Source organism: Condylostylus longicornis, unplaced genomic scaffold (genome assembly GCF_029603195.1).
Source record: "Condylostylus longicornis isolate FDR11 unplaced genomic scaffold, ASM2960319v2 ptg000044l, whole genome shotgun sequence".
In the NCBI taxonomy this organism is placed as follows: domain Eukaryota; kingdom Metazoa; phylum Arthropoda; class Insecta; order Diptera; family Dolichopodidae; genus Condylostylus; species Condylostylus longicornis.
This window is the reverse complement of record NW_026578013.1, coordinates 710,142-727,956: the sequence shown is the minus strand read 5'-3', so window position 1 is coordinate 727,956 and position 17,815 is coordinate 710,142. Positions and strand designations below refer to the sequence as shown.

The 17,815-nt window shown below is 22.8% G+C and overlaps 1 protein-coding gene across 1 annotated transcript in view; it reads right to left on the bottom strand.

Moving 5' to 3' along the window:
* Positions 1-1,870: 1,870 nt before the first annotated feature.
* Positions 1,871-17,815, bottom strand: part of LOC129610377 (cuticlin-6) — a 33,254-nt gene continuing 17,309 nt past the window's right edge. Inside the window, exons 9-10 of the mRNA XM_055522943.1 lie at positions 2,125-2,219; positions 1,871-2,013 (exon numbers count right to left, since the gene is read on the bottom strand). Coding sequence (XP_055378918.1) covers positions 1,871-2,013; positions 2,125-2,219 — 238 coding nt within the window. The remainder of the gene's footprint in view (positions 2,014-2,124; positions 2,220-17,815) is intronic.

Sequence of the window (17,815 nt, the reverse complement as noted above, 5' to 3'; positions counted from 1 at the left end):
CTAAAAGAATATGATCTTGAAAATCAACAAAGAAATTTAAGCTTGAGATAAATATTCAGAAATTTAAATCTTAATTTATGTTAAGAGATTTTAGACCCCTATTGTTATATCATGACACTAAAGGATATTATGTTTAAAAGAAAAACAAATTTTAACTTAAAAGAAATTTTAGAATTGCAAAAGCTATATTCAATTACTATATTATGTTCTATAAAATTGTACCTTATTACGTATATCTACATTTAAATTGAATATATAACAGTTTTAAATTTGTTAACAATTTTGTTAATTTTGTTGTAATACTCCAGTAACTCTAAGCATATTAAGGAATCATAAATCTTGGAATTTTTTCTAAAGTTTTTTATATTCGTTCTATATTCTGTTAACAATTTCGTTGCATAAATTTAGGATGAAACCCAAAATAATTTTGCATATTTAAATTATAAATATATAATAAATTATTATACTGTTCCGGTAACAGTAAAAATTGTACCTATAAAAATACGAAAAAAAAAAAAAACAAAAAAGGATATTTTATTATTTATATATTTTTTTTTTATTTTTATTAATTATGTTGTATTTGTATATTTTTTTTTCTTCTTTTTTTTTCTATTTCTTAAGGAACTATTTCAATTAATAATTGTGATTTTATCTCATTCATTTATAAATTATGATAATCATTTGTATTTATATGTACATATGTATTCAAAATCTGTAAGCCATTGAAAGCTCAAATTTTTACATTAAAATTTTTTTCTTAAATTTACAGGATATGCACACATATAATGATACATTTGTGTTAATTAAATATTTTCATTCAATTTATTCGGTTAATATTACCTATGTATATGTGAATATTTTGATTTATAACAGTTAATTATTTTGTTTTATTATTAGGCACAATCAAATTCTAATTTTATTGCTTCCATATATGGCATGATTAATGAATTTTGCATTATATTTAAATTTAATTGATTACCTATTTATTAAATTAATTATTGATTATTTTACTTGATAATGATAATTTTAATAATTTTATATTTTAAGATATTTAATAAAATTTTATAATTAAATAAAATTCAATATCAATTATCAACCAAATCAATAATCAATTATTAAATTAATTAATAATTAAGTAGCAAGTATAACAGTTATAATCTCTTAGCATTATAATGCAAAAATTATAATTCCATAATTATAATCCAAATAATTTCATATAAATCAAAAATTCAATTTAATTAGTGTGTATAAGTTTTTTTTTTTCACCTGCGTTATTTCCGAGACATTTGCACGGCTTCTTTATTACAATTTTTGTTCTTTAATTATCATTTCTTTTTGAGATTTTCACTTTCATTTGGTTGGTAGCTTTTCTATGTAAATTCTGTTTTTTTTTTCTTTTTTATTTTTTTGTTGAATTCATTCATGCGTTTAGCATGTGTAATATTTTTTTTTTGTATAGCATGTATAAAAATTTTTTCTATAATATTTAATTGTTGTTTGTTTTGTTTTTTTTTTTCACATTCTTTTATGTAAATTTTTCATTTTCTACTCTTATATTTTCTTATATTTTTTTTATATTTTTTTTTAATTTTTTTTTTTAATATTTTTTTTATCTTAATATTTAAATAAAGGTCATCTTCTTTATATTATATTATTATATAATTAATTAACTAAGAAACAAAAAAAAAAATTAGTAAAAAAAAAAATTTAGAAAATTTTTTAGAATTTAATTTATAAAACAAAAAGACAAAAACAAAATAAAAGAAAAAAAAAATAATGTTTAAAATAAACAAAAATTTTTTTTTCTTCCCTTGTCGTCCCTATATATATATATATATATATATATATATACAACTGCACACACTCAAAATTAAATTCTGTAACGATACCGAATACGTGTTATTGCTTTATATTGATAACCATCATTTGTTAGACTATGTGCTGGTACTGGTTCAATATGATTATTAATAACTGGTGGTTGATAATTATATGGTGATGGATGAATTTGTGGTGCTGATATTAAATTTGAAAATATTGATTTTGGTGCTGGTGGTGGTGGTGGTGGTGGTGGTGGAGGTGGTGGAGGTAATGCTTGTGGTGCTGGTGCTGGTCCAAGATTTAAACCAGGTGGTGGTGGTAAATCAATATCAATATATTCTGGTTCTGGTGTAGCAATATCCTGTGGATTTGGTCCTTGTGTTGCTGAATCAATAGCATAACTGCTTGTAATTACAGTTAATCCAATTAAAAATAATCCAAATTTATGCTATATATATATATATATATATAATCCAAATTGATATTATGTACCAAATAAATGTATGAAAAAAAAAGGATATTAAAAATTAAATTTATGAAAAACAAAAATAAAAAAAAAAAATATATAAAAATTTTTTATTCTTCCGATAACGTACCATTTTTGATATAATTAATTAAAAATTTTTTTTTTTTTGGTGTAAGTACCAATTTGTATGAATATGAAACTATAAATGACGATCAAACTGTTAGTGAATTTTGTATTTATATATCGCGACATTAAAAAACAGTGAAAGGTTATACCGTGACCTACAATAATTAAATTTATATTATTTTTGTGAGATAATATAATATACAAATACATATATACATATCCATATATATTTTTGAGATTTATACTAAATTTTGTTTATTATGATTTTTTCTATTTTTTTACCCACTTCATCTCATTATTGTAGTTTTAAGTTTTGTTTTTATTTTTTCTATTTTTTTTGTTTTTTTTTTGGTATTTTACATTTTTTTTCTTTCCTATGATGGACCATCAACTCTTAAAATATTATTGAGAGAATCATTATTCAAAATTATTTTTTTTTGTTTTGTATTTTTTCTTAGTTTAGTACATAAGATGTTTTTTTTTTAAATAAAAATCATTTTAAATGACATATTTATGTATTTGATTTGATTTGGAGAGAATTTTCATATTCAGCGCAAATAAATTGAATACTGATGAATGTTGTTTGGTTTGTGTTTAAAATGTTGTTGTTGTACTGTTGTTGCAAAATTACAGAAATATCAAATCTTAATTTGTTTTTCTCTCAGTGGCTCTGAGAAAAATTTTTGTTTTTGTTTGATTTTTAATATATAATTTTTTTTTAGATAGAAATGGACAGGGTTTTTGTTTTGTTTGTTTTTTTTAATATTTTTTCTTTTTTTTTTATATTTCTCAGCTATATACTTACAAATATGGGAAAATAGTAAGGAAAATATTTTAATATTTGTATTTCATTGTTCGAATATTTTAATTTTCTTGAATGCTTATGTTTAATAGAAGAAGATTATTAATTAAAAGGCGCTTAAGTATACCATAAAACTATAGATCAATTACAGTGACGTATGGTTATAATTACTCATTTATTGTTGTAATTTTAATGATAGTTTTTTAAACAAATTTATTTGTAATTGGAAAATTTTTTTAGTATAAATTTTACAAATTATTTGGGCACAAAACTTATCAGTTAATAAGCTTGACATTAACATCACTGTTCTACTAAATTTTTCTGTCAAAATATAGCTATTTTGCTTTGAAATAAGAGTTGACATGTGGATATGTTTGACGTAAGGTGGCTAGAGTTTGTAATGTAATGAAGTATAGTCACAGTTTTTGTAGAATATTAAATTATTGAGAAATAATTTCGGAATTGAATAGAACTGATAATTTAACAAAAGTAATTGTTATTACATTTAGCAAAGTAATTCTTATTTATTTTACATAGAATGTCTGTACAAATGAACTGACTGGCTTAGGCAAATCTCCCTAACGCTCAAAATAACAATAATTATTCAATTAATGTATGAATTTACATATAAAATATATATTGACATAATTTAGATATTATTTTGACATTTGTTTTTGAAAGATTCGATTTTAATTAAAAAAATCATTTTTCTAAATTTTGAATTATTATAAAATTTTACGGTATTTTGTGGAAAATTCAATTAAATTAATTATAAAATTATTGAGACATTTTTATTTTTTAAAAAAAATAAATTCGTGGTAACAATAAGAAATACGTTTTATTTTTCAAGCCAATGATTTCGAACTATATAAGAATTAATTTTACAGCTTAATTTTTATGAAAATTTTACTATTTAACAATTTAATTGTATTAAAAAACTAAAAATATTTCAAAATTTCTAACAACATTTTAATAGAATAGAAAAATCATGGAATCTCAGTCATTGCCGGAAAATTTTTGGTTTCAGTGTTGCGAATTCCTACGGACTTAATTTCTATTGAATTTTAGTTCAGCAAAAAAGAATTGATTGTGAATTTCTATATATATTGTGATTTATAATAATATTATATAATGCATACATATATATATATATATATATATATATATATACAAGTTTATGTAAAATAATTTGAAAATTTAAGAAACATAATATGATTTATAACAGAATTATATGAATGTAAACAAATTATAATTTCATTTAAGCTATAGTTTTTACAATAAACATGTGAAAATAGATAAACACACAATTCAAATACACATGTTATAACATTTTCAATATAGCTTTAAGGTTTTAAGATCTACAGGCATCTTACATTTTTTTTTCTCTTATCATCTTCATCGACATTTTTACTAATATTTACTAATATTTAATGAAAATTTTCTAAAAAAAAAAGAAAACTTTTGTTATTATAACTATGTATTGTTTAAAACCATAGACTAAATTGTTAATATAAATATAATGAATGGTTAAGAAAAAAAAAACAATTAATTGTACATATACAAAACATAATAACTTTTTACCATCATTTATGCACGTACATATATATGTATACATGTGTTTTGTTATTGAGAAATTCAATCTTATGTAGATATTTGATTTATTTATGGGAATTTACATTGTTGTACGTTATATGGAGGTAGATTAATTAAGAAAGAAAATAAACATAATTGTTTGCAAATTTTTTTTTTTTTAAATAATAATTAATGGCCACAAGACAAATTATATCATAATTTGAAAAAAAAGGGAAAACAAAAACAGTTTTTTCTTTGTTTAATTGATTTAAATGAAACGTGAAATTTATTATATCATCATTAAAATTATTGATGGTTTGTGTACAAACACACAACATAAAATAAACATTAATGTTTTTCCGAAATATAACAATATAGATTATGTAATACATCAAAAAATGAAAATATTCTTAACGATTTAGAGTTGTTCAAAATTTCATTGTTGAATAAATATCAAAATTTCTCACACTTTTAAACTTTATAAAATTCTATACCATTAATATTAATATATTTTATATTTACGAATTATTGAATTATTAAAATTATTTTTTTATAATTAAGAGAATAATTTCATTTTAAATTATTCAATAAAAATACTGTAAAATTTTCCAATTAATTAGGATAGAAATTTTTATATGATTCTTTAAGAAAAATTGCATATAATTAGGCGTTATATTTAATTAGGGGTCATTACGCAACAATTTGCAATTCCATCAAAGATTCAGAATTGTTAATTTTTAAATTAAGGTAATGTTAGCGGTATTTTAATCAAAAAAGCATACTCAATAGTTTGAAATAATTGTTACAATTAAATTTAATTTATGTACAACTATTAATTATTACACACTATCATTATGGCTCTGGCATGTTGAAATTGAGTCGCAATGGCAATAAAGTTTTGCTGTCATTAATGTATGACTAATATTTTTAAAAATTGTTGTTTATATTCATATTCTACCACTTTCTTATTTCCTTCACATGCTTTAGATTTAAGATTTGCTGGTTTACATTCACACAAAATATTGACAGAATTCAAATTTTCCACATTCGTTCTGCCAAAAAAACAAAGTAATATTCAAAATATGAGACAGATCTTTTAAGATTTAATAATTTACCAAAAGGTGGCTTTTAGTTATAAGCCTTCAACTTCAAATCAAATTGTTATTGTGTTTAGTTATAAATATAATTATTTTTAATTATTTTTACTCAAAATTGTAATAATAAAAAAAAAAATTTAAAATATATAATGAACTTAAAATTTCAATGGAATTGTGAAGATGGCATGCTTTCCAATTGAAAGACAATCATAATTTTTAAAATAACATCTTAGTAATTGTCATAAACAGAACACTTTTGATAGTAGGTAAGTATACTTATTAATTTTTAAAAATATTTTTTTTACTGCAATTTTTTTTAAGCATATAAAATATACTGCAAATAAAACAAGTAAATATAATCTATAATCCGTGTCCCATACAGGACCTGGATATTTTCCAGGAAATTTATCAAGAAATTAATTATTTAAGTCTAATAAAAAAAAAGAAATACCAAGATTTAAAACAACACTCTAGTTCAGTTTAATTTACTGCATAATGATCTGTTAAAGCAAGGTAAATACATTCAGCAAGTTAAATATACAGGAAGTTTGAATGTAAATATAATTTAGCATAATAACTCCCAAAAATGGAATCTTAAATTAATTTTCTGACAAACAACTATATTCAATTCATGAAAATCAATTTATATTAATTAAATTCTAAATTTATTTATTATTTAATTATATTAAATTTATGTTACTATTGTTTTATATATACAAGAATGCATATAAGGAACTTAAATTGTTCTTCATTTTTTTTTTTTTTTGTATATACAGTCTTTTTATTAATCACCTCAAATCATTTGTGTTCAAATCCTATTTTGTTTGAAAATTAATTACATTATTTTGTATACTTAAGTTTATCAAACAAACAATTGTTATTCAAAAACAAGCTACTATATTTTAATATAAAACTGTTATACATGCGGGTTCATAATATATTATCTATTATAGATACTTGTTTTTCATTATTTTTCTCCAAAAATTCTGAACTAAATATACGCTTAATTAGATTTTTAATAGTAATTAAAAATTGATTTTTGTTTTTTATTAAAGGTATACTTAGAATTAATTATAGATAAATTCTAATTCTTTATATACGATTTTTTATTCTTTTGTTATATTCATGTAGTTTATTAATAGAATTATTCCATATATGTAAATAGCCGAAAATCATGTATTACAATTTGTTTTTTGGTATTTGCTTCCATTTTCTTGTTAAATTTAATTAAATAAATAATTAAGATTTAAAGAGCAGAAGAAAAAAAAATATTAATTTACTTGTTAATTTAATTTAATTATAACATATCTCTCCCACTGTTATTATTACTATTTAATATATTGAGAAAAAAACTAGTAGAATATAATAAAACAAAACTATTTAAAATTTTTTATTACTTATAATCTTTATTACATATTTATTTATTTTTTTATTAATATATATATAAATTCTTTATCTTAATATACAAGTTTTCAATGAATTGTTCCAATAGTTTTTATTGTATATAATAAGAGACAAGACAAATTAATTATTTTATGTGTATGTTTTATCTCAAAGAAAAAAAAAACAACTATAGGTGTATATGCGATTAAAGAAGATCAAAGCGCGAAAACAAATAAAATATTTATTAGAAAATTTGTCTATTAATTTTTCAAGAATTTGTTAATAGAATAATTATTAAAATTATTTGACAAATATATGTATAAAGAAGATATGAAAATTTTAATAATAATAATTCACAATACCTAGATATATCTATAAAATATTCACAATATAAAACTATATAATAAACTGTATAATTATAATAAATAAAAAATCACATATAAAAATCAAATTCCACAAAATTGATTTTTGATAAAAATCAATAACAAAAAAAAATATAGAAACTAATAAAATAATTTATTAATAAAAAAAAACTCGTGCCAACCAAAAAATATTCAAGAAAACAAATAGAAAGAATCAACATTTTAAAATTACAAAAAAAAAAAGTAGAATTTTAGTTCCTCATATCTTCTAATCTTGTATATCAAATCATCTAATATAAATATTAAATCTCAATTCATTTCATCTCATCTACAAAAATCTTTGATCTTTCGAGAATATTATTTGCTTGTCCAAAAATTATATTTTGTGTGATTTCTATATTTAAATTCTCTATATGCATACGAAATATAGTTTTACCATGTAATTTAATTATAACATATCGAAATATTTTTATTCCTTCATTAATTTATTAATTTAGTAAAATATCATAATAATAAACTTGAACTAGAACTGCCAAATCACTACAACATCACAACTTATAAAAAAAAATTTTCCGATTTCATATACAAAATATTTTATTATTTATTCAAAATTCATAACATGTGTATATGTCTGTATATTATATAATATATTATATAATTTATATATGTAAATATATTTTATAATATTAATTTTTGGCGGTTTTTTTGTTATTTTGAACCTATGGAACAAGAAAATATTGTGTTTATACTTCCTAACAAAAAAAAAAATGTTTGTTGTTTGTTTTTTTTTTCATATCTCTCTCTGTGTTTCTGATTGAGTTCAATAGAACTTGTTGAGTTGGGCCATGGAATTGTATGTAGAAATGTGACATAACAGAATTATTATCTAAAATAAATATTAGATTTATCATAATGTAGTATATTATTATGTTTTTATCATAATATTATTATTTAATATGGTATTAAAACTCGGATTTATAATGAATTCGAATTAAAATAAATTCGGTTTGTAAAAAAGTACATCTCCCTTGGACAAGTAAAAATGATTCGAAAAAACATGCGTGCTTTTATTTCATCTTATAAATCATAAAATCTGTCGTAATTATTGTATACTTTAAAATTAAAAAGATGAACTATAAAGCTGGATTAGGAAAGATATCAGAATTAGTTCGTCTATTTCTCATATGTGCTTGACAAGCCTACCGAAATTCGGATTACTAAAGTGCCAAAAATTGATATTCTCCTTTTTTTGATGGACGATGCTTTTGAAATGAACAGAAATAGAATTTCTTCTTATAAAATAATTTTTTTTATATCCGAAATTTCTGCGATTTACCGCCTAATGTAAATCCGGTCTAAAATATTTGAAAGTAGTGAGTTTAAAATAACAGTTAATTACGAGAAACATTTTGTTGTTGTTACTATTGTCAATGGTCTTTAGAAATTGAAGAAAGAAATTGCCATTTTTCAAAATAATTATGATCTCAACACAATTAGTTGTCGAAAGAAGTAGTTTTTACGTTCTCGAGAGTCAATAACTTTTGGGGAGAAATAAAAGTATAGACTTTTTCCAAACAGGACAACATACGGACGGACGAACGAACCAACAAAATTAAATTTGTGAGCACATTTTAATCTTAAATTCTGTTTCAAATGCGGTAAAACAAATAAAGATTTTTTAACTTATTACCTACGTAATATTCTTAATTTTCATTTGATTGGATTCATTAATTTAGATATCATAATATAATGTATGCGCCTATTGTGAATGAATCATCCATTCATCCGTCAGAATAAAAATAAGTCATAAATAATAGAATTTAGATATTGAAGTGATTTTATTTACTATTCTTACTGTTGTGGGTTTTGTTCTTTTATTATTATTAGAATTAGTTGATAAAATTATTATTATATTTGAATTATCAATAAGACTTAGAGTATTTTGACATTAAATTATGTATTAATAATAATAATAAAAAAACTGACTTATATTATATCAATTTTAGATTTACTTAATTGTAGTCAGACGGAAAATGAGGATATTTTGGATGATGTAAAATTTTTGGGAATCACTGGGGATTGATTTTAAAAGAACTCCTTCTTTTCGCACGAGTAAGAATCAGAATGATAGATACAAAAGGTATTTTGTATATGAGGGCTTGAGAAGCCTATATTGAAAGAAGGCTCCGTAAAGATAAATTAAAATGGATAGTAGGTCATTTTGCAACTCGAACACCATATATGTACATATGTTAGACTTTGTATACGAACAAATTTTGGAGCAAACAAACAAACGACAATTCGGGTTTTTGTTGTTATAGAAAATTAAATCGGCTTTAATATGGGAGTATATTTTGGAGCGTTAATTGAACTCAATGAAAAGAAAAATATTGGATCACAAGACCAAACATATCAATAATATCCGCATCATCAATAGAATCCTTAATATTAGTATTCATATTGCGTAATGGTATTAAAGTTCTATTATGAATTGCTTTTTGCTTTTTGGCGATTTGTAGATTTCTAGATCTGAAAATACTAATAACCTTATGAAATTTCAAATTCTCTAAGACAATAACATTGCGTAGTATAAAATAATAAAAATCACACCTTTTTTTTTGTCTTAGTCATAAAACAAATATAAAGAATAATAAAAAACAAATTTCCTAAACTCAATTCTTTAGATTTTCATATACACCGTCTATTATAAAATTTAATATTCTTGAAATTTAGATTTTTGGTACTAGTATGTACATATATTATGAAGGTATTGATTGAAGGTTAGTATTTACTCAAATTATATTGATCTGGCTTTCTATAAAAACATCATTTTTATTATCCACGAACAATAAATACATTCAGAATTATTGAGAATTGTGATTTTGACCTGGGCTTTTGTTTTATTTAAAAGATTTTAATCTTTTATATAATAATAATTAAATTTAAATATTATAGATAATTAAAATTATTATTTTAACGGTTCTATATTAGTAAGTTTACATTATTTTGGGACAAGTTTATTTTGTATAGACGCAGTTTTCATTTTGTTTTTTATTTTATTTCTACTATTCTTTCAATGTTCTCTTCCGTATTACTTTTTGGTATGCCAAAAATCATAGCAATAAAAAGTAACAAAATATGTATTTGAAGAAATCTTGAAATCTTATTACCAATAAAAAGTAAAATAAAAAAAAAAATAAACAAAAATTAAATTAATTTTAGTTTTTTTTTTTAAAGTATTTTTCAAGAAATCCAGAATTTATCTTAAAAATCAAACTTTTCATCAATAATAACATACCATACATACATTCATAATAAACATACCTACACTTTATACAATATAACTTATATGTATATTCGACTATACTACTGTTAAATATCAAAAATAAACAAAAAATGTGTACTTATAACTGCTACTTTTTTATTCACATATGTATATGCGTATAGATGTATAACAGTACATATAACAATAATCGTGCAACAAAACAAGTATGAAAATAACGATTTTAATATTATGAGTGCGATGAAACAGAAGTATAGATGTTAGTGGACACTCATAGAGAATATAAAACTTGAAGATTCAAGTATGTGCAGCAAAAATTATGCTCTGTGCTCCGTTTTATTATATATAGATACGAGAATTTTGTTTTACACGAAAATACGCTTTAAAGTCACTTGAAGAAGTCACTTCAATAAATCACTTATTTCTCTATTATTATAATTTTGTAATTATTTGAACGTAATCTTAAACATCATATTCTGCTTATCATCTGTAATACGGCTTATCCCGAAATCTCTCAAAATGAGTATTGTAGCTCTGGCCAGTCTTAAAACCAACGAATTCCTGCTTGAACCAAAAATTTCAGACAAACTGATGCTTATTAGGTTACCTTGTTACTATGGGATCAAAGAAAACGAAACTGCCGACTCATTGTAGGCTATAGTTGAAGTTGATTTTTATTCATTTCAAATCAACATTTTAATCTTAAGTATTGATTTCTTCAACGAGGTTTCAATGAAGCTGAATTTTTTGCGATCTTTACTAATTTGTAAATTATCTATGTCGCCATCAACGCGAAAACAAAAATTTTTTTTTGAATTTGAACCATACCGGGTCGAGACAGGAGTAAGTCAAAAAACCGGTATGGCTTTCTGTCTTTGTAGAGCAAATGATATTTTCTTATAGAGCTTCATCTTCTTCAATAGAAAGAAGGCTCACCTAATAACATAATGGCATATTTATTAATAAGAATAAGTTTCCGTATTCTATTGAGCACTGGACCATCTTAAAGTATTCACGGAATTTTATTTAAGAATAAAATTTTAAAGATCAAATTTATAGATAAGAAATGAATAAAAGATAAAAAAAATAAACCAAAAATATTTTGGATGTTCCATATTTAGATTTCCCGCCAAAAATATAAACATTTAGTTTCTTTGTTTCTTTAAAAACAAAGTGTCAAAAAATTCTTTTCAGAAATTTTAAAGCGTTGGTTGTAAAATGACCGACATTGACAAATAAAATAGGCGCACAATGTATTCGAATATATTTTTTTTTAATTTTAACACGTCAATTACCTATAATTATTAATCAAAACAATGACGCAGAAATTTTCTCATTTAAACACAAAAAAAAAATTTTTTGATCTTACTTCCAAAATTAAAATTTTTTGCCTAAATTTGCATTTAAATTCCAAATATATTATGTATATGTATATATGTATATAAATGTACACATATATGTATGGATGTATGCATAGGCACGTTTATGTCATGTTTACTTTTTCGTTATTAAAAAAATATTAGAACAAGTCAATCGTATTTTTGAATTGGCGTTAAAAATAATTATGGTAATTTATTTTTGATTAATATGCGAGTAAAATTTTACGCAATTTTTGTGTTATTATTATTAAACGTACAAAAAAGCTAAATTTTATAGTTGTGAGATTTGAAACAAAAACTTTTTTACCGTTTAACACGTTGAATTACAAAGTATGTATATCGCCAGAATACTTCATAAAGCCCGTACTCAGCAGTGAACACAAAAAAAATTTACAATGAGTCGTGAACAGACAATTTTTTTTTCTTTTAAGCCCCGTAATTTCCTAATTGACGGAAAGATAAATTTAATTTCAATTTAAAATTAGGGATTAAACCTTTTATATACAGGGTGGTTCGCATAAGATGGCAAATAACTTCAGGGATGATTCTTTCATCGATGCCCAGCAGAAAATTGTATGAGTTAGGGGGAGGGAGGTGCAGATATATTCGTTTTCGACCTACAGCCTGTTACAAAAAAAAAGTACCGGACTTTTTCTGCATATAAATAAATGCTTACGACTTCGGAACAATACAAAATAGAGTTATCATAAGGAGGCGATTGACTGTTCTTTATTTTTGGTGTTACAATTAATTTGATTTAAGCCATAGTTTTTGAGATACAGTTCTGGAAAAAAAATTTTTTAAGAAAATTTCAGCATCTTGAGGCTGAATACATTTGCACGTAAGTATTCAAGTTATAATACTGCTTTACACTGTTGCTCTTTTGAATATGAATTCTTTTTTTTAGCTGAAAGATGTAACGAGCAAAAGTAAAAATATTATGTTTGTATTCATTTTATAGTTTTTGTTGCATCACATGAGTCAATCTTGATTCTTTCGCTGTAATATAAGACAAATTTTTTTTTTTAGATCCTGATCGTGTATTTCGTATGTACCTGATCGTATGAGTAATATTATTGGAAAAATGAAATATTCATTAGAAAAACGGAGCATTCTGATTTGAAATTGAATAAAAAGTGTGATGAAAAAGTGACATACACGATTACTCTGTTAATCTTTTGATTATTTTTAACGTATTGAGCAGTTCTTGTCATATTTTCTTGTGCTTTTTCATCTTGTTTTTTGTCAATACTTCTCACATAACTTAATTGTTTTTTAATTAAAATCAATTTTACACAATACAGTCGAAAACCCTACAAAAATTGTAATCAAAATAAGATGTTAGCAAAACGACAGTGGTCAGCAGAAAGATAGTGGTAATTCTGTTGTAATATTTTGGTTATACATATATGTAAAAACCTCCATTTCCGTGTACGACTTGCAGATATTGATACGTACCCGTCTACTCTTATTAATTGAATGTGATTTAATTAACTTTTTGTTCAATTTTTTCACTTATATTTTCAATTTATTTTTAAAATATTAGTAGTTTACATACGGTAACGGTGTAATTTACAGTTTAACATTATATAAATATATAAGATAAGTATGTACAAACACACGTTGTAATGCTAGAAGTATATAATTTTTTATTTTGGTAATTTTCGCTTTTTTTTTGTAAGATTGCTTGTAATAAGGAAGGTTAAAGAATTATGTAAATTAATAATTTGGAGGAAACAAAAAAATTTTTTTAATAACTTGATTGATATTGAGAGCATTTATGAGTAGACCAAGAAAAAAATAACAAAAAATTGGAGAAAAAAATTAAGGTGGTCTTTGTAATATTTATATAGTAACGGGATATAGAATAAATTAAAGTTTAAAATTTTAATTTTCACGGTTATTAATTATAGGGACTCAAAGGTTTTTTTTTTTCAAATTTATTTTTTTTATAAATAAATAAACTATTAAAAATATAAATTGAATGAATTTAATATTATTGTAATTTTAATAAATTTGTAAATTTAGTATAGTGCGGCAATATTTGAAAAATCAAAAGCAAAAAATATTAAAGTGTTTCTAACAATTTAAAAATTTTTTTAATAGACTTAATGTTATTATGTCTGTAATTGTGGTTTTTAAATATTTTCTAATTTTATTGTTATTTATTTATTAAATAAGTTGATTTTACATTTAAAAGTTTTTAGTTATAAGTTATATTGCATTACTGGACTTATACTAATCGTAAAACATAAGATTAAACTTGTATAATAAAGTTTGATGAGTGTTTACACATTGGACTGAAATTATCTGATAGAGTTCAGACTTTGGATCAAAATTCAATCATTTTGCTACGAAAATTACACCCAAAATAAACATCAGCTGATTGCAGTTCCCTCACAAAAACTCTCTCACAAAAAAAATTAATGGTCATTATTTTACTTTCAAGAATCTGACAGTAAATCTGATGTGAATGCAATAATTTCTATTATTCGCGTTAGACCAAGTGTGATGTCAAATAGCGGACATACAATTTTTAGTTTTGCAACTATTTGATTATTTATTTGTATTCCATAAGTTTATATTTAAGCGCACAAACATGCAACCGTACGATCGCATGCAATTAAGTAATTTTTTATAAACTGGTTGCAACACACTCATCAAATTGACGCAATATTTTGGTAACGTAGATATTTCCGTAACGATTTTAAAATCTATAATTGCAAAACTGAAAATTGCATGTCTGTCTAGGTTCTTACTTATACGACGTTCATAAAAACTCAGATTGAATCTTAGATTTTGTCATATATTTGAAAAGCAGCCAATATGTAATTTTTAAGAAGATTTGAATTCACAATTATTTTTAAGTTTAATTAAAATATTGGACGCAAGCCATCCTTCAGTGTTCTACTATACAATATAAATTCAGATCAAAGAATTTATTTAGTATTGCACATTAAATTACGAGCTTAAAAATTATATAATCTTTAAAATTAAAGTGATCACCATATCAAACTGTTTATATTCTATAAATATTGTAAAACAAAAGTCTAAATTATCTAATATTCAAGAAAAAGTGTTAAAAATTAAAATTTTCTTATGAACAATTTAATTCTTACTTAAGTATAAATAAAATAAAATTTACCCTTATAAAAATTAAATTTTTACGTAGTATAACAATTTCATGTTTTCATAGTTCAAACCCATATATCAGCTTGTATTTACAAATATACATGCACGATGTAATTAAATTTTTAATGCGTTTGCTTTATAACAGTTCACTTAAATGTGTTGACTGATTGCTTAATTGCTTTTAAAAGATTATAGCGATTTAAGATTTAAAAAGAATTAAGATATTACCAGAAGTCGTATTTTTTAAAATTGGCAGCTATACAAATGTATTATATATGCAAAGAAACTATTGGAATCCGCATATAACACTTAATTAAAAATATTTGTAAATCTTTAAAATTAATTAATTTATGCATAGTTCAACTTTTATTATCACCAAAGTCATTATAAAGAGCCTACCAAAATGTACCAGAAAAGTTCGATTAAAAATTAATTATAAAATTTATTTTGGATAAAAACATGATTGTAATTTATTGAGTTTTAAAAATTAAATATAATGATTAAAATAAATTATATATTTTATTTATATAATAATAATTGTATTAAATGTATAGAATGCCCTTCTAATAAATTGAATAAAGTGTATTTAATTTCAAAGAAAATTAATAAAATTTAATTAACAGTGATATTGTAAAGCATTTGAAAATTGATTTAAAATAATAAAAATTCAAAATTTATTAACTCTTATACAATGTGGTATGTGCCGTATATTATGTGCGTGTTTATGTAAATCCAAAGAATCCTTGAATTTTTTCTTTTTAAATTTTAAAATTTTAGCACTTTTATGATAAATATTAAGTGAATTAAAGAAAAGAATATACAAGTTAATTTGTTAAGATGTTAAAAATTATTGAAAATAGAATTTCGGTGTTTATAATTAGTATGTAATTCAAAAGTAAATATTAACGAGGTTATTGAATATTTTAGAATGGATTGCATAATGTTAATGGTACAAACTACTAATTAGAATTGTATACTTTATAATAGATAATTAGAAATTACAATGCTAAAATTTGATGGAAATTACATTCGAAATTATTGCAATATAACAATATTATAATTGTATATTTATTAGTTCGGAATAAGGTCAGAAGAAAATAAGTATAAAATCACAAATAAAAATATCATTAGTTTTTAGATGTTATTAATGAAAGCTGATGGCCAATTAATTTCTATTTTAGTCCAACAGAACTCAGTAAGAACAAACTGAACTAAGTATAAAAGCAAGTTTTCCTTAATTAAATATATCTACCCTTTGGATAGAAGAGTTTTGACGGGGGTCAAGAAGATTAACTTTAAGAACCCTCTTAACATGGTTATAAATATTATTGATATTTTTTAAGTAACGAATCCATTCAGAAGAGATTTTCCCTGTTTCACAATGTGCGTTTAAGGTTGGTCTGATTTTTCAAGGTTACAATCTTACAAGGATAAGTAGTTAATGATCGGTATGGTAATGTTGTGCGTTCGTAGAGTAATCGCTTGTATAGTTTTTATTCACCAACTTTTATTCATCAATTCGTGGAATATTGCTTCGCCTTTTCTACTGGGATCGGGTGTTTTTTAAGGAAAAATCGAATAAGCCTTTCGTACAGAGCCTTTCAATATTCGTCATCTCAATATGGATTATGATAGGAATCAGCTGATGACTAGGATGTTGCGTCAATTCGAATTTTTGGTTAAATACTTTTACTTCAGTCTGTGCTTTCTATTAATTTTAATTTAAGGTATTTGTTATATGGTAGTAGTCTACGATGTGACTCATCTCTTGTTGGCTGCTTTTTCCATCAAAGTATTTTCCACCACCTGTATTTTCCTAACTCATTAAATGATGACGATTTTGTCTGGCACTTTGTACCTCTACATGACGATTGTTTTTGCTCTTTCTTCCAATGATAGCTGACGCTTGACCTAAGTAATTGATGTGATAATTATAACATGTTTAAAAAAAGGCGGTATAATAAAATTCAAGGAACAATTAAATTTATATAGTAGTTTCGGAAATTCAGAGAAGTCATACCAAAACCACAATTTATTTTTATTTTATTAATTTTAATTTAGACATTCTCTAATTTTTTAATCAATTATACAAAATTATGTTAAAAATTTTCGAAAAATATTCAACATATTGCGTAAGTATAAATGTACGTATATTAAAGATTTGACTTATTTTGGCTCAAAATCAATATTGCCAAATTGTTATTAAAATCAAGTAAAATGACGAATTTTTATTTTGATTAATGTATGTGATTTCCAAAAAAAAAAGATTAATATGAAATTTATACTTAAAACGTTGAATTAGAAAATAATTTTAATAAAATATTAATTAAAATAATATAAAAAAATATTGAAGATTTATATTTTGTATAAAATTAAAATCAAATTCAATTTTCAA